Raw genomic sequence first — 23,507 nt, 5'->3', positions numbered from 1 at the left:
CTTACTTGATTTGTAATGCTTTTTGGGCTTGTGACCATCTGATGTTGCTCTTTGGGCGTAGGAGTGGCTTTTTTTTAACTCAAGTTTCCAATTTAATGGAGGAAGTTTCTCCAAGAGGAATCCCCTTTATCAGAGGTGTCAAACTTGTGGCCCCTTCCAAATGTTGCCTGAACCAGATTAAAATGTAATTGAGCAATGTTTAACAAAAATACAAGAAAATATAGGTAATGTTGATTTGTGGTTTTCTAAATCAATATGCCAGGGGCAGCTAGGTGGTACAGTGGATAGAGCACTGGCCCTGGATGCAGGAGGACCTGAGTTCAAATCTGGCATCAGACACATAACGATTATTAGCTGTGTGACCCTGGGCAAGTCACTTAACCACCGTTGCCCAACCAAAAAAAAAGGTAAGAAAAGAAAAAAATAAAGAAAAAAATCAATATGCCGCCAGCAAAGATACAGTTTCTATTTGAGTTTGACAACATTGCCCTACCCTGATGAAATCACAGGTCTCTCTGCTTCCTCTGGGCCTCAAATCTGTTACATACAATCTACTCATTTTAACTCATTTCCTTTTACAGACAGAACAACCGAACATAAATGTTCTCTTTTATCCTCCTAAGCTGAATTCTACTTGCAGTTTGAGATCACTTCTTGTTCCCAGCAGGACATACACAAGTTCCTAGTTGAGCCAGTCATCAGTCCTCTGGCACTGTATAATGCTGCCCTTGTGCTCCTGGCATCATGTTGATTTCTTTCTGGATTCTGCCTTTTATTTTTCCATTTCCTTGTCCCAGTCCTTCATTCATGTTTCCCACTTCCCATTCCTGTGTTCCTTATCTCTACTGCCTAATTAACCAACTAAATAGGTTCCTAATTTTCTTCTTGGACTGAAGTGTAGCAGAGATGAGGCTAATATTTCAAAAACTTGCTTGGAGAATGGGATTTAAAGGGTCCCAATGGACTCTGTGGGCACCTCCATAAGGAAAAAGAATGCCAGGAAAGTTCTTTTCAAATCTCTTTCAGGGTTCAAATTTACTTTCTGATTTTATTCATCTAATTTTTTTTCCAATCTTTTGCTTGACTCTGATTTTTTTTTTTTTTTTGGCGATTAGGGTTAAGTGACTTGCCCAGGGTCAGAGTGCTAGTGAGTGTCAAGTGTTTGGTCTGAGGCTGGATTTGAATTCAGGTCCTCCTGACTTCAGGGCAGGTGCTCTATCCACTGCACCACCTAGCTGCCCCTTGGCTCTGCTCTTTGCTGCTGGGAAATGGTTCCATTTTGACTTTGACTCAATCCCAGGCTCCAGCTCTACTGTGACCAATGTATATCTCACCTGTATTCTGTTTTTTCTGACCTACTGCATCTCTAGCCTTAGATATGACTCTTTTCAGCCTGTCCTTTACTGGTGAAGTTGGTCCTTTTTTTGCTACCCGATGGTGAGATTGAAAGTACAACATACCTCACCTCATAATTGCCCTTATTGGGACCATCATGAGCCTTGTCTCCAGGTGGTGATGGACATCCTTGGTTAAAGAGCTGGAGAAGGCAATGGCAAAGCACACGACTATCTTTGCCAAGAAAACCCCACACAGGGTCACAGAGAGTCAGACAGGACTGAATAACAACAACAAATTAACACAAATCAGTCATGGTTTCTGGGTGGCCTTAGAAGTCTACCTCTGATAATTTCTTTTATCTATAGAAGCCCATCTCTGCTCTTTGAATCACTAGCGTTTGGCCCAGCTGTGCCTGCTGAACTCCCAAGGATTACCCCTGAATTTCTCTAGATGCTAACATTGACCCCTGAGTCTTCAAAGTCACAGAAGCTTGCTGGTGTTTCCTGACAAACACCTAAATTTGTCCCTGTTCTTTGGTCAATGCCTCAAAATTCTGCTCCAGCTGCTTTACGATTGGTACAGCTATTCCCCTGCCTCCTATCTTACTCTTATCCCTGAGTTCAAGTTCAGCCATTACCTAGGAGGTTAAATTCCATGTGCTCTGAGTTAAAGGAAAGGTGTCACCTGAATGAAGAAAGTAGATCCAAACTGGTTCATCTGAATTTTGAAAGCCACACCCAGATGTTCTCCCCTAAAACTAGGGTAAGTATTACCTGCTGTGTCAGTGGAAGAAGCACATTGTGCCTTTGGAAGAAAAACTCTCCCCTAGGTGCACTAGGTGAGCATGAGGAAAATGCATGTGAAGAAATGTCTCTTTAAGGCTCTTACTAGTGGAGTAATCGTTTAGGCACAGTTTGGACAATCTGCCTGCTGATGTGGGTCTAAGTCACTAAAGACCCTGGAAGTTGTCTTTTTTTTTTTTTCCTCCAAGGTCTCTCTTTTTATTGATTTATTTTTATTTTTTACTTTGCAAACCTAACTTTTTGAAAGTATTTTAATTTTTCCCCAGTTGTACGTAAAAACAATTTTTAACATTTGTTTTTGAAACTTTGAGTACCAGATTCTCTCACTTTCTCCTTCTCTACCCCCTGTCATCGAAAAGGCAAGGGATTCAGTATAGGTTATACATCTGTAGGCATGCAAAAACATTTCCATAATAGTCATGTTGTGAAAGAGAATATGGACAAAAAACTCAAGAAAAATAAAGTAAAAAAAGTTGCTTCAATCTGTATTCAGATACCATTAGTTCTTTCTCTGGGGATGGATAGCATTTTTCATCCTAAGTCCTTCAGAGTTGTCTTGCATCCTTTTATTGCTGAGAAGAGCTAAGTCACTCATAGCTGATCATTTTACAATGTTGCTGTTACTTTGTACATAGTACGTTTCATCAGCTTATGTAAGTCTTTCCAGGTTTTCTGAAAGCTTCTTGCTCACTGTTTCTTATAGTAAGATAGCATTCCATTATACCACAGTTTGTTCAGCCATTCCTCAACTGACTGGCATCCCCTCAATTTCGAATTCTTTGCCTCCAGAAAAGAGCTGCTATAAATATTTTTTGTACATACTCATCCTTTTCCTTTTTGTTTTTTATCTCTTTTGGGATGCAGTCTTAGTAGTGGTATTGCTAGGTCAAAGGGCTTGCATAGTTTTATAGCCCTTTGGGCATAGTTCCAAATTATTCCACAGAACAGTTGAATCACTTCACAACTCCACCAACAGTGCATTAATGTTTTATTTTCCACACATCTCCTCCAACATTTGTCATTTACCTTTTCTGTCCTATTAGCTAATCTAATAAGTATGAGGTAGTACCTCAGGATTGTTTTAATTTGCATTTCTCCAATTAATAGTGAGTTAGAGCATTTTTTCATATGGCTATTGACAATTTTGATTACTTCATCTGAAAATTGATCATATCTTTTGATCATTTATCACTTTGGGAATTGCTTTTATTTTTATAAATTTGAAACAGTTCTCTATATGTTTGAGAAATGAAGCCTTTATCAGAGAAACTGGCTTCAAAAAATGTTTTTCCCACAATTACTATTGCTAACTGTATTTCCCTCCATTAAACTCTCCCTCCATTTATTCTATTCTCTCCTTTCATCCTGTCCCTCTTCAAAAGTATATTGCTTTGAGTACCCCCTCCCGCAATATACCCTTGCTTCCATCATTTCCCCCTTCTCCTACCCCCTTACCCTCCTTTCCTATAGGGTAAGATAGATTTCTATACACAATTGAGTGTGTATGTTATTCTCTCTCTGAGCCAATTCTGATGAGGGTGAAGTTCACTCACTCCATCTCACCTTCCCCCTCTTTACCTCCACTTTAAAAACTTTTTCTTGCCACTTTTATGTGAGATAATTTACCCCACTCTACATTTCCTTTCCCCTTTCTTACAGTACATTCCTCTCTCAACCCTTAATTTTATTTTTTTAGATATCATCCCTTCACATTAAACTCACACGTATGCATGGTGTTTATATATATTCCTTCTATCTGCCCTAATAACAAGAAAGCTCTTACGAATTACAAGTATCATCTTCTTATATAGGAATATAAACAATTTAACATGATTAAGTCCCTTAGGGTATCTTTTTCTTGTTTACCTCTTTATGCTTCTCTTGAGTCATATTTGAAAGTCATATTTTCTATTCAACTCTGGTCTTTTCATCAGGAATGCTTGAAAGTCCTCTATTTTATCGAATGTTTATTTTTTTCTTCTGAAGGATTATACTCAGTTTTTCTGGGTGGGTGATTTTTGGTTGTAATCCTAGCTCCTTTGCCTTCTGGAATGTCATATTCCAAGCCCCCTGATCCTTTAATATAGAAACTGATAAATCTTGAGTTATCCTGACTGTGGCTCCATGACACTTGAATTGTTTCTTTCAGGCTTCTTGCAATATTTTCTCCTTGACCTGGGAACTCTGGAATTGGGCTATAATATTCCTGGTAGTTTTTATTTTGGTATCTCTTTCAGAAGGCAATCAGTGGATTCATCCAATTTCTATTTTGCCTGCTGATTCTAGACTGTTAGGGCAGTTTTCCTTGATAATTTCTTAAAAGATGATATCTAGGCTCTTTTTTTGATCATGGCTTTCAGGCAGTCCAATAATTTTTAAATTATCTCTCCTTGGTCTATTTTCCAGTTCACTTGTTTTTCCAATGAGATATTTCATATTGTCTTCTATTTTTCCATTCTTTTTACACCTTGATTTCGCATAGAGTCATTAGCTTCTATTTGCTCCATTCTGATTTTTAAGGAATTATTTTCTTCAGTGAGCTTTTGGACCCCTCCTTTTCCATTTGTCCAATTCTGCTTTTTAAGGCATTCTTCTCCTCATTAGTTTTTGAACCTCTTTTACCATTTGGCCTAGTTTGTTTTTTTAAGGTATTATTTTCTTAAGTATTTTTTTGTGTTTCCTTTACTAAGCTGTTGACTTGTTTTCATGATTTTCTTGCATCACTTTCATTTCTCTTCCCAATTTTTCTTCTACCTCTGTTACTTGCTTTTCCAAATCCTTTTAGAACTCTTCCATGGCCTGAGACAAATCCATATTTTCCTTGGAGGCTTTGGATGTAGGAGTTTTGGCTTTGTTATCTTCTTCTGAGTGTTTGTTTTATGTTACTTGTCACCATAGTAACTTTCTATAGTCAAAGTTTTTTTTTCTTTTCTGTTGTTTGCTCATTTTCCCAGCCTTTTACTTGATTTTTCCTCTTTGTTAAAGTAGGGCTATGCTTCCAGGTTGGAGGGCTGATTGTCCCAAGTTTCAGGGTTTTTTTGCAGCTGTTTTCAGAGATACTTTTAGGGACCAGTAAGTTCAGTTCTTTCCACAGTGGTATGATCTAAGGAGAGGTGTTTACTCCTCTCCTGGCCTATGCTCTGGTCTATGAGTGATCACAAGCATTCTTTTCTACCCTGGAACTGTGAGGAGGGTTCCCCTTCCACTGTGGCCACAAGCTCTTCTATGCTAGTGCTGCTTCTCGCCCTGTGATTGCCACCCAGGACTATATCAGAAACTGAGTATTAGCAAAGCAACAGAGTTCTGCCTGAATGCTAGCAAAAACACTCTTGCAATCTCCTTCTGACCAGTTGTTTCACCCCCTCACTGTCTGTGGGTTGAGAGCTCTGGAAGCAGCAGCAGCTGCTGCTGCTGCTGATTCAGTTACTCCCATAGCCTGCTCCTTGTTTGCTGGGGCTGCGGCTTTTGTGCTGGTGTGGCCTGTGTTGTGCTGTGCTTCTCTCTCACCTGGTATGACAGACCTTTGCTACTGACCTTCTAAGTTGTTTTTGGCATCCGTGGGCTGAGACATCTGTAAACTGACACTGCTGCCAATGATTCAGCTACCCTGAAGCTTGCTCCTGGTTTGCTGGGGCCAGGTCTGAGCTGGTATGACCTGCCCTGCTCTGCTCTCCTCTCTTACTGTGGTGTAACAGAGCTTTCCTGACAATTTTCTAAGTTGTCTTGAGCTGGAAATTTGTTTCACTCTGTCTTTTCTGAAGGTTCTGCTGCTCTATAATTTTTTTAGAGTAATTTTTTACAGGTATTTGGAGGGGTTTGGGGGACAGCTTAGGTGAATCCCTGCCTTTATTCCACCATCTTGGCTCCACCTCTTGAAGTTGTCTTTCTTTCTAGCAAGCTGAAACCAAGACATTGAAGGATAAGTACTGAAGGGCAGCAGGTCTTAAATCTCTTTCTAGAGAGAGATATGTAGAGAGAGCTGGTAAGTGTTGAGGACCTGGAGCGGCTAAGATGGTGGTGGGGTCAGATGCAGGACACTTTCCAGAATGCTGAGTAAGCCTTATCTCTGTTAGTGTCTAGAGTCTTGTTCTGTCTTGGATTTGCTGCTTATCTCATGAAGAGAAGAAAAGGGAGGAAAAGTCTTTGTCTACTTAGAGAAGCTGCTGTGTTGATGGTCAATCAACTCTCTTCCTGATTCTTCTTTTTAAAAGGGAGAATGCTTCTACATGGTCAATATTTATTACCACTAAGGGTTTCTTTGATCTTTAAATTTGCTTGTTAATAGTTTATATTTTAATGTGGGTTCTAGAAAAAGTTAAGATAATTTTTATGATGTCTTGAATTATTATGTCTTTCCTAGAGAAAAGATGGATTAAAGACTCTGTGTGTGTGTGTGTGTGTGTGTGTGTGTGTGTGTGTGTAAACCCATTAATAATTAGCTGCATTGAACTCAACAAGCTGGGTGACCAACCTCCATGCTTCTTAATTGATACATTGCCTGGGGATACAGAATATTTTGTGAATTTTATTAACAATCTGTATTTATAAGCTTTTAAACTTTTCAAAGAAAGGAAACTATGTGGGATTTGGGCCTTTTCTCTAGACTAAAACCTTGGGAGATTAATATCAGCATCATTAATAGTTGTACCAGGGATCCTTGGATTTTCTTTATCACCAATGTGAGGGGACTGGTAGAGAGAGGCAGGGGCCTCCTGAGCAGTGTTCCAGTGGGCACAGACAGACATGGTTAGGGAGAATCAATTCTGCTCAGTCACCTGAAGTAGAGGAGGCGAATGTCCTTCAGCCAAAATGCCTTTCACAGTAACATCTTCTGGCTAATGCCAGGTGTGGTATTGCTTATAGATAGTACTTTGAATGTTTTAGATCTCTAGTGTATTAGGTCAAAACTTCAAATATCAAGAGAAATGAGCAGCCTTTACTGATGGTATAGAACCAGGATAAAAATAGTGGTAATCTGTCCCAGCCATTTCCTAAGCCTGGAATCTACTCTTCCATATCAGGTTTCCATTTCATCTTCTCTGCCTGTTGAAATTCTGGTTGAAATTCAGTATGGAAAAGCACTTTATACTTCTTCTAAAAACTTGCCTTTTTCCAATTTGCATTACAATAACTTATAGCCCTGAATTTTCTGCTCAACTGGATTTTAAGCACCTGGATTACAATAATGAGTTGTTTGTCCTCATACCATCCAGAGAGTATAGAATGGTACTTTGTATATGACAGACATTTAGTTCATCTTTTTGTTCAGTTAAATGGGTCAATGGGAGAAAAGAGTAAGAATATTTCATGATCGAGGATGTCAAACAACAGGCAAGGCCAAAGACATTCAGATGCTGGCTACAGTACAAGTATAACCCAAGGCCTTGGACTGATGCATTGGATTTACATGAAGCAAGTTCCATATTGAGGGCTTCTTAATAATGCTGCTTTTTGACAAGGTTTGTTAAGTTCAAAATAAAAAATAAATAAAAGAAAACAATTTGGAACTGTGCCCTAATGGTCACTAAATTGCACATATCCTTTCACCCAGAGAAATCAGTACTAGGCTTATACTTCAAAGAGATCAAAGTTGAAGGGAAAGGACCCACATGTACCACAATATTTGGAGCAGTACTTTTGATTGCTGCAAAGAGCTTGAAGTACAGTGGGTCCAATCAATTGGTCATTGACCGTACAAACTGTGGTATCACATGGACAGTGAAATAGATGAAATGAAACCACAATTAAATAGAAAGTTATTATGCCATAAGAAATGAATGCTGATCTAGCCTTCTTTCCTGCTGTGGTGTGGGCTTGGGTTATCTGGGTTCTGTGTTGGGCATAGGCTTCTTGGACACTAATGTGACTTTGTTTGCTGTTGTAGCTTGGGTTTGTGCTGATTCCATGCTGTGCCATCCACCTACCCTAGCATATTTAATCTCAGAGCCTCCATAGGTTTCTGGTAGTTTTCTTGTGAAGTCCTAAGCTGTATGGAGGCCCTTGTCCCAGTTTCCCTTTGTTGTTGTTTGTGGTGCCATTTTAGAACTCCTCTAGCAGCATATTTCCTCCTTAGCTGAAGGTTGATAAAGTGTGCGGGTGGTAACATTGGTGCTTATGTAGGGTTGTGGGATGAAATCCATGAGTAGAGTAGGCCTTTGGTATCTTTTTTTCAGAAGAAAGAGAGTAGGTAACAAGAGTTGGGGTGTTAGCATTATATATTGAGAAGGTATACTGGTGTGAGGATATCTACATAGTGAGGGAACATGAGAAAGGTTATTTGGACAAAGGTCAATGGAGGGGAAAACAATTGATTTTTGCTGTTAGAATATACTATAGACCACCTGAATAGAAAGAAGAATTAAATTAGTAGTTTGGGCAACAGACCACATGTTTGGTAGAGAGTCCCCTTGCCCTTCCCCCTTTTCACCCCCAAATTCAGATTCCTTATTCCCCAGTTTCTTTACCTGAAACCTAGATATTTTATATTTGAGAGGAAGTGTGATAGAGTGAAAACAATAACAAGGAGCATTTATTTAGCATTTATTATGTGCCAGGTCTGATGCTAAAATGCTGGGAATATAGGTACAAGCAGAAAGAAAAACAGTCCCTCCTCTCCAGGAACTTACATTTTATAAGGAAGCTGAGAATGGGAGAGGGGAATCAAGGGGGCCAGTGTCAGAGCATGCTGTGGAACAGAGAGGTCAAAGACAGCCACATACAGCCCATAACAGTCCCAAGTCTGGCTCAAACCAGATTAAAATGTAATTGAGAAATATTTAACAAGTAAATAAAACAATACAATAGATCATGTTAATGTTAATATGTGGTTTTCTAGAAGATGTCCTTATGTGCTTTGGTGGTCCCCATTTCTATTTTAGTTTGACACCATTGGTCTAGAAATTCCAGAGAATCAGGAGTGTAGACTGGAGAGGAATGAAGACATGGTTGGCCTAGGCATCTTCCTTAAAATGGAGGTTCTGAGAGGTACCAACTCCTCAAAGGGAGAGGCCCCAGGGACAGAGGGGACTTCTGATGTGAAAAGTAGTCCAGAGGTAGAATGAGCTTCCAAGATGAAGAGGTTTCTTTGGTGCATTTGAGAAAGTCATATTTAGAGTTAAGAGTATAAACTGGAAACTTGGATTTAGTCAAATAATTTAACATATTTGAGCCTCAGTTTCATCATCTGTAAAATTGGAATAACACTCAAAACTACATGTTTCATAGGATTACTGTGAGGAAAACACTTCAAAAAATGTCAGATACATGTGACTTGCCATTATTAATACGTAGCCATTTTGGATGAGTCACTTACTACCTGTGTGACCCTGGGCCAATCACTAAACCAAACCTCTTTTTGCTTCAATTCCTTATCTATGAAATGGGGACAACTTGGAGGAGGAAATGGCAAACCACCCTAGTATCTTTTCAAAGAAAACCCCATGAACAAGTCCATGGGATCACGAAGAGTTGGACAAGACTGAAAGGCTGAACAACAATTCTTGTCCTTAGTTACAAATTATTTTCCAGTAAAGTTGGATGAATTTATAATTTATCTTTATATGATTCTAACTTTTATGATTTCTAGCTTTTCAACACCCTCTCAACTTGTTGGGTAAGGGGTAAGACCACAGAGTTGTAATAATGTTCATCACTTATTGTAGATTTAGCAGTGCATTTTTCTGGACCTTTTGCATTTCTTTTTCCCTACCTAGGATTTGTACTAAGAATTTCATAATTTGGTTCCTTTCTTATTTTCTACAGACTGAGTAAAGGAATGCTCAACTCTGTCATGAAAACAGATATCTAATAAAGGACAGATTTTCACCCCACAGAAAATGCAAAACCCAATGGGATTACCCCTGTGCTCTTCAACAAGCAAGATAACTCTCCTTTCTCCAGGGGTTTCCACTCCCCAGGGAAGGGAAACATCCTTAAGGTGTATACAGATTCCTCATCCTCCAGAGGCCTTGTTATGATGAGATAAAGACCAATTCATCTGCTTTGCTTTTCTGTATCCATTGTTATCATATTTCTCTTAGGATTCCACAGTACATAGTACACATTTTACTAATCAAGTACTCTGTATCAGATGTACCACTGTGCTAGTCCTGAGACTGAAGATGCTCTTGTTTTCCCACAGGTGCTTCATTATTTTCAATCAACAGTTGCTTAACACTCCTTAAGCTTTGTTAAGTTAGGAAGACCTAACTTCAAATCTTGCCTTAGAATTTTATGTAGGAAGACCTAACTTCAAATCTTGCCTTAGAATTTCACTTACCGTGTGTGTGGAAGCATATGAAGCCCCATTCTCCATTTTCTCTTCCCACCCCAGGATTCTGCATCCACTTTTAGAAATATTAAGAAACATTTTACAAGTATCTTTGTCTGAAGCCTTTGGACTAATAAGAAAGAGGAACCCTGCTCAGTCTTCCTCTAAGTATTAATTCCAAGATGAGATCCTCTTCCCCTTTCTCAGATTAACCCAGGGAGGCCTCCCTCATGAATTAATTAGGGTGGTGTCTGGGAAAAGACAAAGGAAAGGAGCTCTTCATTGATCAACCTTGCCTAGATTAGGGCTGTGATTCACCTTGGAAGAGCAGTCTCTTTTCCCATGACTTCAATGGAGTGGTCATAGAGGGACTGAGGGGTTTTAGGAAAGTGTTCTCCAAGATTAAGTGACTTTTTTTTTCTGGATAGATGAACTAAAATATTAACCTTTTTCTTACCCTGAATTGTGTAATTATGTTTTATCATATAGTGAAATATCCTCTTTTTGAGAATACTGTAAATATTACTCCAAAATATCTTGCATTAGAGAGCAATGTTTCAGGGCATGAGAAGACTCTGTTTGTCACTTCTCTTTCTAAGAAGACCATTGCCTGGCCTAAAATAATGATAAATTGATGGAATTTTTTGGCGTGCCTAAAATTGCGCCTACAAGGTGGGGTAAAATATTATTTTTTTTTCTTCCATGTTGTACAAATCACTTAATCTTCATCAGCTTCAGTTGGCTAGTTGGTAAAATAAGGCCAATAGTAATACCTACTTCACAGGGTGGTTGTGAGGATCAAATGAGATGATTTATGGAAAGTACTTGGTAAAAATTGAAATACCATCTAAAAGTTTCTTATTATCATTCCTTGTCTGAACAGAATTTGCAGTTGTTTTTACCCAGAGTCAGCTCCCACACACTTTTCTGTCTTTGTCTAGGCCAGAGTCCAACTATTCTATGATCTCATTTATTCCTGACCCCCTTAGTCAGAAAATAACTTCAGTATTCTCTCTCATTGACCAGTTTCATTCAAATACATTTTGTTGAATGTCTAGCATGCACAAAGGACTTAGCTGCATGTTCCAGATCATCACGAAGGTGGATATAAACAAAGCTGAGCCCCAGGAAATTATAATTTTGTTATAGAGGGAGGAAAGGCACATACATAAGTATAGTGCAAATTGGAAAAAAAAAAGAATACATACATGCAAAGAGAACTGTAATTAAGGTGTTCCAGGATCTCTGAAGAGAGGTTGATGCTTCAGCCTGATAGTGATAGGGAAATGATGATGAAAATCAGTTAGGATATCAAGAGAGAGAATGGACCAGGAGGTTGATTAATCAGTCAGCAAAGATAAGGGAACCAGACATGGAAATGGGGCAACATAGGATCAGTGATAATGGAAAGGAAATTTAAACATAAAGGAGAAAATCTAGGCAAAATATATTGCAAATGAGTATGGCTACTGACAATAAGAAAGGATTTTATTTTGTTGCAAAGTAATTGGGCTCCATGACTTCTAAAGAACTTTCTAATTGGGAAGGTTTTGAGTTCTACGATTTTGTCAGTTGGGGATTTCCTATTGCTATATTATGCCATGGCAGGAACTAGTCTGAGAGGATGGGTGTGCCTGAACCTGTGGGTAGAGGGAGAAGCTTCCCTGGGGAGAGAGGTGAGTGAGGTGTCAGAAAGCAGAGCAGAACCTAACACGAGAGGAGCAAAACCCAAACAGACAAAAAAACCAAAAAACTCTCTCTGTCTCTGTCTCTGTCTCTCTCTCTCACTCTCTGTCTCCTTTTCTCCCAGAATGGGAAAATAGGTTGGAAACTTAAACTAGCTAGTCTATTATTAAGCAATGATCAGCAAGAAAAATAGCAAAGAATTACAAAATCTTAGAAAGCTTTCCCCTTTGGCTTCTTGACCTCAGTAGCCTCTTACTGCTTGGAGAGAAATACAATTCTTTAAACTAAATCCTTAAAGGCTTGTATGACTTGCTTATTCCTCAGAGTGTAAATAAAGGGGTCCATTACTGGGGTGACAGATGTTGCTAGTACTGATACTACCTTGTTCAAAGCCACTCCTTCCTTTGCAGAAGGTTTCATATACATGAAAATGCAGCTTCCATAAATGATGGAGACAACAATCATGTGGGAGGAACAGGTGGAAAAGGCCTTTTGTCTGTGTTGGGCAGAAGGGAATTTGAGAATTATCTTTATTATGTAGGCATAGGACCAAAGCACCATGAGTAAAGTGATGAGTGTCAACACAGGAAAAATTAAAACCATCCTCTCTATGAATTCTGTGTCTGAGCTCACAATCTTCAGCAGGGGAAATGCATCACAGCCAAAATGATCAATGACATTGGAGTCACAGAATTCCAACTGGAGGCCCAGGCTAAGTGGTGGGAGGATGATCATCAGCCCAGATAGCCAGGAACCCAGCAGGAGCTGGTTACAGACTTTGCTGTTCATGGTAGTTGTGTACTGCAGAGGTTTGCAAATGGCCACATAGCGGTCATAGGACATGGTGGCCAGAAGAAAGAACTGTGCTGCCCCTAAAAAGATGACAGAGAATATTTGGGTGAAGCAAGCATCAAGGGAAATGGTATTGTCCCCAGTTGATATGCTATAGAGGTACCTGGGAATACAGGCAGTAGTAAATGAGATTTCTAAGAAGGAGAAATTTCTGAGAAAAAAATACATGAGTGTTTTCTGGTTGGAATTCACCAAAGTGAGGATGGTGATGGTCAGGTTCCCAACTACCCTCAACATGAAGTTGAAAAACAGAAAGATAAAAAGCAAAACTTTTAGCTGTGGGTCATCTGTCAGTCCCTGTAGAATGAATAATGTAATCCTTGTGTGATTTCTCATCCTCTCCTTTTGAATTCTGATGGACCTGAACACAGAGTAGAGAGGGAGAGGTTCAGCCTGAAGATGAGGATGGAGACAAAATAATAGTCATAGGAGTCAGGAAGAAAGAGGAAGCAAGGAACTCACATAAGTTTTGTCTTAAATATGGTCACCTCATTATATTCCACTTCTTTCTAGGTTCTATCAGGATTGCTTTTTTTCCATGTATCTTTAAAATTAACATCTTTTTGCCCCTTCTAACATGATCTTCTGTCAAAATATTCTATTTTATCCATCTTCACTCACAAATCTTCCCTTTTCCCCTTTCCCTTAGCCACACTCAAGAGAACTGAACTTGGAGTCAAGAAACCTAGTTTCTAATCCTGGAGGAGACATCTACTGGCTCTATGATATGAGTGACTCTGAACCCACATTTCCTTGTCTGTAAAATGGTGGTTGCACTACCTTTATTGCTTACTACACAGGGATGTTTTGGAAAAAAAGCCACCTTTGTAAACCTTAAATGTGAACTATAATCGTTATTTGTGTTGTTACTCTGGGCTGATCGAAAACTACCTCCTATATTCCTCATATGACTTCACCTTCTTTCTCTACTCCCCTGTACGTGAAATTTTTTTCTTGGAATCTTTTTCTAGTACACTGTTTCAAGGAAAAGTTAGGAACCTCTGACCTAAGATGGTAAGCAGGCTGGCCTTGAGAAATATTGTGGGTCTCTCCAGGGTCCCTCTCCCTGCTATTCATGCTTCCAATTTCCTTTGTTATTCAATCTGCTTGAGGTTTTTCCCTTACTGTCTGAAATATGTCCTGGATGTGGTCCTCTGTATAATTCCCTGTCTTTTTTTGTGTGTGTGTGAGTGACATGAGTCTCTTTCTGCAGGAATCTACTTTCTGTGCCTGTGATGTCTGAAAAGATGTGCTCTGGAAATCAGAGTTTCAAATTCAGCCTCTGTTCTTAAATTTTTTTTTCTTGGGCAAAGTTCTTCATTTCTTAGGGCCACAGTTTCCTCATCTGTTACATGGGTGGACTGTACCACTTAGTTTTTCAGTTTACTTTCAGCTGGAATCCATAGTCCCATGTAAATGAGTTCACAATAAGATGTAATCAATGATTTCTTCTAAGGTGGTGATTTCATTTCAAGTGCTGACTGAGTTGCTATTTTCCTAGAAAAATCTCAAATTCTTTCCCCCTAGAGAGATGTGATAAGATGTTTCAGACATTATTGAAAATGATCTAATATAATGTCCTACTGAATTTTACTCAAATTCGTTGTTATATTACATTTGTTCTCTCTTTCCAGTACGCTTAAATGAGCTATTTTAGATAGATTTTTAAAAAAACAACTCATGGTTGCATGCATTTTTAAACAATGGAAGTTGTGTCATAGGAAGGAAATACCTTCACTTGTGGGATTTTTGGAAGGAGGTGGCACAGTGGCATATCTGAAGGAAGTTTTGAGAAAAAGAGAAGCTTTTCTAACACTTCTCAAATCAAATAAGCAAGTGCATAATCCACTATCAGTGCAGCTGTCTCTGTGACCCAACTCTGAAGAGAATATTAAATTCAAAGGTTTTCCTATTCCATGTAAAACGTGACATCTCAGAAATCATGGTGAATATTTCTCTGAAATTGCCCTAGTAATTCCTAAAGATTTGGATATTAGAAACAGGTGGGTCTGATCATTTTGCTTCTGTTGGAAAGGAGGAAATAAACAACACAACTACTATGTGCCAGGCAGTGTGCTAAGTGCTTTACAAATGTGATCTTATTTGGTTCTTTCAACAACCCTAGGAAGTAGGTGGGTTATTATCCTCTTTTCGCAGTTGAGGAACCTGAGGCAAGCAGAAGTTAAGTGATTTGTCGAAGGTTACCCAGTATCTGAATATAGATTTAAACTTAGGACTTCCTGACTTCAGGCCCAGTGGTCTACCCACTGTGTCTCCTAAATCTTTTTTTTTTTGGCTACGCAATGGGGTTAAGTGAGTTGCCCAGTGCCACACAGCTAGTAAGTGTTATGTGTCTGAGTCTGGATTTGAACTCAGGTCCCCCTGAATCCCAGGCCACTAGTCTATCCACTGTGCCACCTCGCTGCCCCCACTTAAATCTTCTGTATGAGGGAAATAGCCATATAAATTTGATCATGCTAGATCCAAAAGAAGGAAAATATGACCTAATAAATTGTTGCCATACTTACATTTCTGACAGTGCTTCACGACATCAATGGCCAGAATAACTCTGAAAGTCCTTGGTGTGACTCAAAGCTGCAAATAGAGTGGAGGGAAATGATGGTACCATGGTATGATTGGAAGGTCAACTTAATTTGAAAACTTCTAGCTATTACTAATAACTTGTGGGATATTAGATATATTAGTTCACCTCTCTGATTCCCAAGTTCCTCACCTGCAAGTAAAGAGGTTGAATTAGATGATCTCTAATGCTCTTTACAAGTTTACTTCACAGATCCTCACTCTGTAGACGTTTTTGTTGAGATGATCTCTGGGCTCCAGGACATTACTTTACAGGAAACTGTTTATGTGATTCCCATTGGCAAGGATGCCCAAAGCTCCTGGGCTAATCTCTCTCATAACTGTCTCTAAATTGATTATGAATTCGAGATCCTGTACCATTTTTAAAAGTCATAAATCTTGCCTTGAAGCTGAAAGGAAGCCTGGACTTCTGGAAGAGGGGGGTAATATTATTAGTACTTGCTTCTCTATCCTTCAGATGAGAAAGTGTGACACGTCTGGTCAGGGAGATGAATTTCTTCCAATTTATCTGCTCAGTCTGCAAAAGGCTTTGGGGAATTAAGTAAGTACCCAAACAAAATGTTCCTTGAGAATTAAGATTCAAAATAAGTAATGAATCAACTAGGTAATCACCATTACATGAAAACAACACCCCTTCCCCCCATGTGAACCCTAAAATTTAAATACACAGTGTAGGTGTTGGTGTCCATTGCTGCTTTTTATCCTTCCCTCTGGAAGAGGACCATGGCATCAGGGAGATGATGCCATGACATACAAATGAATTGGATTTAAGTGAGGGAGGGCTGTGCAAAGTCACCAGCCTCACTTCCTCTTCAGGAGCCATCTGAGTCCAGTGTCTAGATATCAGGGTTGGTGTCCATAGAGACAGGAATGTACAGCCATAGTATCAAACAGAGTTGTCAAACAGTAACATGGGGCAAGGCCCCTGACATCTTCTTGTTCCTTTATACGTCATCTAAGGGATCTAAGGGGGAGAAGCTATGGACAGCTTCCTGAGGGATAGTAAGTTTTCATGGGATTTTCAATCATTTTGTGTCCCAGGGGACCCTGAGATCTTCTGTTAGTTTTTTTCTGACTTTCTCTCCCAAATTTACTTCCATGGTGTCACATCTAGACATTGATAGATTTTTAATCTCATTCACGAGACATTCTTTCCACTTACGTGACTCATCTATGCCTTACTATCCTGTGTGATTTCTGTCCATGTGATGCCATAAGTCCCCCAGGGAAGTTCTACACAGTAAACTGGAGGTCTTTCTTCATGTCTTTTAACGTTTCATGGGTACCAGTGCATCACTCAGGCTGCCCATTTGTGCCTGTTTTCTTTCCTTTCATGACAACACCACTGCCTTCTCTGATCATTTCCTATATGTTATATTTTACACTACTCTTTGCCCAGAAATCATTGTTGATCATATCCTGAAGCCTAGTTTAATGTGCTCTTTGCTCATCCATTGCCCCTTTAGTTGTCCAGATGTTTGATACATCATTGAGTTCTGTAATAGTATAGCACAACCATGAATATAATATATAAAAAAGATTGGGCAGAAAAAAGACAAAGAAAAATATAAGAGAATAAGGTGAGGAAATACACAGCTAATGATCATAACTGTGAATATAAATGGGTTCAACTCAACTCACAAAATAAAAAAATGAATAAAGTAGATAGAAGAATGGATGAGAAAGCAGGAGCCAATGACATGTTTCTTTTTTTAATCGTAAACACACTTAAAACATGAAGATTTACACAGAGTTAAAAAATAAGGAAATGAAAGACAATCTTTCATGATACAGCTGAAGTAGAAAGGACAGGAGCTATCATCTCAAGCAAAGAAAGTGTAATAATAGATCTGATTAAAAGAGATAAATGTAGAAATCTCATTTTACTGAAAGGTACCATAGACAAAAAATTAATATCAGTAGTAAATATGTAAACATCAATTGGCATAGTATCTAAATACATAAAGGAGAAGTTAAATTAGTTACAGATAGAAAAAGAAAGTAAAATTTTAATAGTGGTTGACCTCTATTTATCTTTTTCCAGACCTAGATCAGTCTAACCAAAAACACAAGAAATTAAGGCTCTGATTAGAATTTTGTTAAAGTTAGTTATGATAGACCTCTAGGGATTAATGAATAGCAATTAAAAAGTGGATACATCTTTTTTTCAGATGTGCATGGTATTTTTTTTTTTTAAATCAAGAATGGGTAGGTACAAAAACAAATCCTGGAAACATTTGATAATTTCATTAAACATGACAACAATTAAAAAATATAAATAAAATTCTGGGACGCTGTCAAAGAAGTCCTTAGGGGAAATTTTATGTCTCCAAATACTTTCATTAAAAAAAAAAGTCCCGAATAATAAATTGGAACTCACCTAGAAAATCAATAAATTAGTTCCCTCAATTACATACCAGAAAAGACATTCTAAAAAATCAAGAAACAGATTAACAAAATTGAAAGCACAAAACCAAACCAAACAACAACAAAAAGTCCAACCCAGCAAATTAATAGGTAAAAGTAGCATCTGGCTTTCTGAAAAAAACCCAAAATACCCAATTCATAGATAAATCATAGCTAATTGGATTTTTCAAAAAGAAAAATGAAAAACAGAGTTTAGAAAGACAGAAAAGAACAAATTTACACACACTAAAGAAGAAATGAAGGAATTTCTTAGAAATAAATTTTGCCTAATCATAAGCAAATGAACTGACATTGTAAATGAAATGGATGAATGTTTACAAAAATATAAAAAGTCCAGATGAGCAGAACAAGAAACAGAGTACTTAAATAACTCAATCTCTGAAAAATAAATTGAACAATCCACAAATGAGCTCCCAAAATAAAAAAAAAACCTTGGAAAAAAAGGAAAAAAAGCAACCCTTGAGAACTAATTGAACGTGTGGGTTGCAACAGAGAGGGGTGTTGAGGATGACTCTTGGATTATGAACTTAGTTAAATGGAAGGATGGGATTGCCCTCAACTGAAAATTGGCAATCCATAACACTGGTAATTTTGAGACAGATATAATGAGGTGTAATTTAGATATACTGAGCTGAATATACAAATAGGATATTTAATTTGAAATATCTAAAAGGCAGTTTGTGATTTGAATGTACAACATTCTCTATGTTAGTGGCTCCCATTTAGTGGATTGAAAATCCCTTGGAAGTTTTTGATTGTCTAAAAGGGTTGTGCTAATAATTATTCAATGACTCCTCAAGTAGTAAATGATTGCCTAATTATGTTACACACACACACACACGCACACACACACATTACTCTGTGATAAGCACACGCAAGTTTGAAAGACTATAGTTTTGTTTTTGCAGTGATTCAAAACAATGATGATGGTGTATACAACAATTTTGGCTTCATGCTGTTGTTTGTCCTTCCCTCTCAAAGGGAAGTCATGACATCAAGGAGGTGATGCCATGATATACAAATGAATTGGATTTAAGTGATGGAGGATTGTGAGAAGTCACCAGCCTCATTTTCTCCTCAGAACTCCAGGTCCAGTGGCCAGATGTGGATCAGGACAATGGGAAATGGCCCAGGAAGCAGTGGGGGATCTTGCCCTTTTCAAGCTAAGATCTTTAAGAGGTCTCAGTTTGACTGAGGCAGAGCTCATTCAGTGATTAAGGGTTATTAAGAAATGGGGTAAAAAATGGCCTCTTTTTTAAAAAAAATTAGATCTGAGAGGGGAAGAAGACCCTCAGGGTTTCTGGCCAAAACAGAAAAAATTGCTATTTGTGTTCACTCAGAGCCAACTGGGGCCCAAACAAAGACCAAGTAGCTCTTGGCCTGGGACCTATTGTTGGCCAATCAACAAGAGCCAGAGTGATTTGAGTTTAAGGCATGGAGCTTAAGAAAGAAATCTAGCCTGTAAACCCCAAGACATCTTGTGAGCTTTCAGTGTTCAAAATTTACATTCCTTTGGGCAGCACACCTGCAGGTAAGGGTATGATAGCCTGTGTGGTAAGAGAAGAAAGATAAAAAGACAGAGAAAGAAAGACAGACACAGACAGACAGTAAGACTGAAAGAGCCATGTTGACTACATGGCTAGCTCCAGTTGTGTCTGCAGTGAGGCAGCTCATACTACTGTCATGGAAGTTGTTGTTTGTACTTTGTTCCCAAAGAGAACCATGCCATCAGGGAGGTATTGCCATGACACATAAGTGAATTGGGTTTAAGTGAGGGAGAACTGCACAATCACCAGCCTCACTTTTTCCTCAGGAGCCTTCTGGGTCCAGTGGCAATGAAGAGGTCTAGGACTTTTTGGGGTGCTTCTGGGAACCCCAAGATTGCAATGCTGGGCCCTGCCTGAATGAATTCAACTCAAATCTTCTTCTAGCCAGAGGAAAAGTTTATTGTTAAGCTTTTCATCGGGCAAGGATTCTTAAGGATCCTGTGATCTTAAAGGGGTACAGTTAAAGTTTATATAGGATAAAATACAATAAAACATGTGCCAAATATGCTAACTAGGTGATTCAAGGTGGGATTAGGGAGTGGTTAAGGAATGGTCAGTTCTTAAAAGAACATGCACTTCTTGTACCTACTGCACAGGCGTTTTACCCAGAGTTCACTAGGAAAAGCTCACAAGGGGGTCCACATGGAGGTGTGTTTTTAGACCTGCTATGTCACTAAGTTAACTAGAGTTCAGGGGTAACTGAGAGTTGTCCAGTCTGCCACCAATCAATGTCTTGTTTGACGAGATAGATGTAGGGAGTACACATGTGTCTTAAGTCTAGAATACAAATAACGAGGAATCCAGGATGTAGATAATGAGGTAGGGCAGTAGTATAGATAGTCCAGTGGGTAAGAATATCTTTATGACCCAGTGCAAAGCCAGTTCAAACTAATAATTCCTTCAGGTGCTGTTTGTAACTGCACCAGGGAAAGAGATAAGGGTCTTGCTGGGGCCCACTCATGAGTAATTGCTAGGCACAGTGTCCTTGGGCTGGGGAGTGTTAGAAATAGACTTGACACCAAAAATTTAGTATCAAGAAAATTTATTATAAAGAAAGTCCAGAGGATTTAGACATTTCTGGCCAGAAGCGGCTCCACCCCTCTTCAGGAGGGGTGGGCCTTGAGTGTAAGGGCAAGTGTGCTTTTATGCAGTTGTATTCGGGCGCGAAACCTCCCAGGCCGGGATTGGTCCATCTCTTCCCAGGCCACATCCCTCCTAACATGTTTCCCCTTGACATGCTCAAGTATGTTCCCCCTCCCCTGGTCATACATCTCATGACTCGTTAATGAGGCTCCAATTTTATTCGGGGCATGTCAGATAATAGTAATGAAGTTCATTAAGCAGGCGCACTAGCACTTTTCAGGTGTCCTCAGGTTGACCCCAACTGGTCTGAGCTGGCTTGACCCTTATCTTGATTTTGGGGTCTTCTTGGAACAATCCACTTACTTCCTATTGGTCAAGCCCAGCCCACCTACAGTGTACCACTTCCTGGGACCTTTGTTCTTTAAATCTCTGCATTATTCTCTTTCTCTGTGGAAATTTAACCTTTACCTGACTCTCACAGGAGAAACTGTCAGGGATAGTGTTTCTGAGACTACGGAGAAATTGGGGTCCAAGTACAGGCACCCAAACACAAGCACCCGAGCACCCCATCAGCAAGATAAAGATTAGGATGATTGGAGATGGCCCTGGATGCAGTGGGAGATCTTGTCCTTTTAAAGCTAAATGTTTATACAATGATTACATCAAACTCTGCTTCTAAGTGAAATGTATTTTCACTGATTCTTAACCAGTTATCAGATTGTTTCCAAAGTACTACAAGGGTTCAGTATGAGTGCAAACTGATTCCCAACATGTGGTCAAACTCATGCATATACCCTCCTTTTCTTCCCCCCCCCAATAGTATTTTATTTTTTCCAATGACATGTAAAGAGAGTTTTCAACATTCACTTTTATAAGATTTTTAGTTCTAAATTTTCCCCCCTCCCTACTTTTCCCCAAAATAGCATGCAATCTGATACAGGATATACATGTACAATCATATTAAATTTATTTCCATGTTAGTCATGTTGTGAAAGAAGAATCAGAACAAAAGGGAAAAAACCAAGGGAGACAAAAAACAAAAATAACAATAAAGAGAAAATATTATACTTTGATCTACATTTAAACTCCATAGTTCTTTCTCTGGATATAGGCAGCATTTTCCATCACTAATCTTTTGAAATTGTCTTAGATCATTGCATTGCTGAGAAGAGCTAAGTCTATCAAAGTTGGTCATTGTACAATGTTGATATTACTGTATACAATGCTTTCCTGGTTCTGCTCACTTCAATTTGCATCTGTTCACATAAGTCTTCCCAGGTCTTTCTGAAACCATTCGGCTCATTGTTTCTTATAGCGCAATAGTATTCCATCACAATCATATACCCCAATTTGTCCAGCCATTTCACAATTGATGGGCATCCCCTCAATTTCCAATTCTTTGCCACCACAAAAATAGCTGCTAGAAATATTTTTGTATATGTGGGTATTTTCCCCATTTTTATGATCTCTTTGAGATACAGTCTTAGAAATGTGTTGCTGGGTCAAAGGGTATGCACATTTTTATAGCCCTTTGGGCATAGTTCCAAATTGCTCTCCAGAATGGTTGGATCAATTCACAACGCCACCAACAATGCATTAGTGTTCCAATTTTCCCACATCTTCTCTGACATTTATCATGTTCCTGTTTTGTCATGTTAGCCAATCTGATAGGTGTGATGTGGTATCTCAAATTTGCATTTGATGCAAATGCATTTGCATTTCTCTAATCAATAGTGAATTAGAGTATTTTTTCCGTATAACTATAAATAGCTTTAATTTCTTCATCTGAAAACTGCCTCTTCATATCTTTTAGCCATTTATCTATTGGGGAATGACTTGTATTCTTATAAATTTGACTCCATTTTCTATATATTTTATTAATGAAGCTTTTATCAGAGATATTGGCTGTAAAAATTGTTTACCAGCTTTCCGCTTCCCTTCTAATCTTGGTTGCATTGGCTTTGTTCATGCAAAATCTTTTTAATTTAATGTAATCAAAGTTATCCATTTTGCATTTCATAATGTTTTCTATCTCTTATTTGGTCATAAATTCTTTTCTTATCCATAGATCTGAGAGGTAAACTATTCCTTGCTCTCTTAGTTTGGTTATAGTCTCATTCTTTATATCTAAATCATGTACCCATTTTGACTTTATCTTGGTATAGGGTGTAAGATGTTGGTCTATGCCCAGTTTCTGCCATACTCTTTTACAGCTTTTGCAGCAGTTTTTGTTAAACAGGAATTTCTTATCCCAAAAGCTAGAGTCTTTGGATTTATCAAATAGTAGATTAGTATAGTCATTGACATGAGCTTGCATATGTGTCTTGCATACCTAAACTATTCCACTGATCCACTATTCTTTTTCTTGGCCAGTACTAAGTAGTTTTGATGCTTGCTGTTTTATAATACAGTTTTAGGTCTGATACAGCTGGGCCACTTCCCTTGCATTTCTTTACATTAACTCCCTTGATATTCTGGACTTTTATTCTTCCAGATGAATTTTGTTATTATTTTTTCTAGCTGTGTAAAATAATTTTTTGGTAGTTTGATTGGTATGGTGCCAAATAAATAAATAAATTTAGGTAGAATTGTCATTTTGTCATTAGCTTAGCATTCCCATGAACAACTGATATTTTTCCAATTATTTAGATCTGTCTTTATGTGTGTGAAAAGGGTTTTGTAATTATATTCATATAGTTCCAGGGTTTATCCTGGCAGGTAGTCTCCCAAACATTTTATATTGTCTACTGTTACTTTAAATGAAATTTCTCTTTTTATCTACTGCAGTTGGGCTTTATTAGTAATATATAGAAATGCCAGTGATTTATGTGGGTTTATTTTATAGCCTGTAACTTTGCTAAAGTTATTACTTATTTCAAGTAGTTCTTTTAGTTGATTCTC

At 38.5% G+C, this 23,507-nt stretch overlaps 1 protein-coding gene across 1 annotated transcript; it reads right to left on the bottom strand.

Annotated features, from left to right (window-relative positions):
- Window positions 1-12,375: 12,375 nt before the first annotated feature.
- On the bottom strand, window positions 12,376-13,284 carry LOC110211101 (olfactory receptor 6C2-like). Its single transcript, XM_020990289.1, has one exon. The coding sequence runs from the start codon at window positions 13,282-13,284 to the stop codon at window positions 12,376-12,378; it is 909 nt and encodes a 302-aa protein (XP_020845948.1).
- Between the last annotated feature and the right edge of the window lie 10,223 nt (window positions 13,285-23,507).

This window comes from Phascolarctos cinereus, unplaced genomic scaffold (genome assembly GCF_003287225.1).
Source record: "Phascolarctos cinereus isolate Bilbo 61053 unplaced genomic scaffold, phaCin_HiC Scaffold_1;HRSCAF=81, whole genome shotgun sequence".
NCBI lineage: Eukaryota > Metazoa > Chordata > Mammalia > Diprotodontia > Phascolarctidae > Phascolarctos > Phascolarctos cinereus.
Note: the sequence above shows the minus strand (reverse complement) of the source record. Positions and strands in the feature narration are given on the sequence as shown.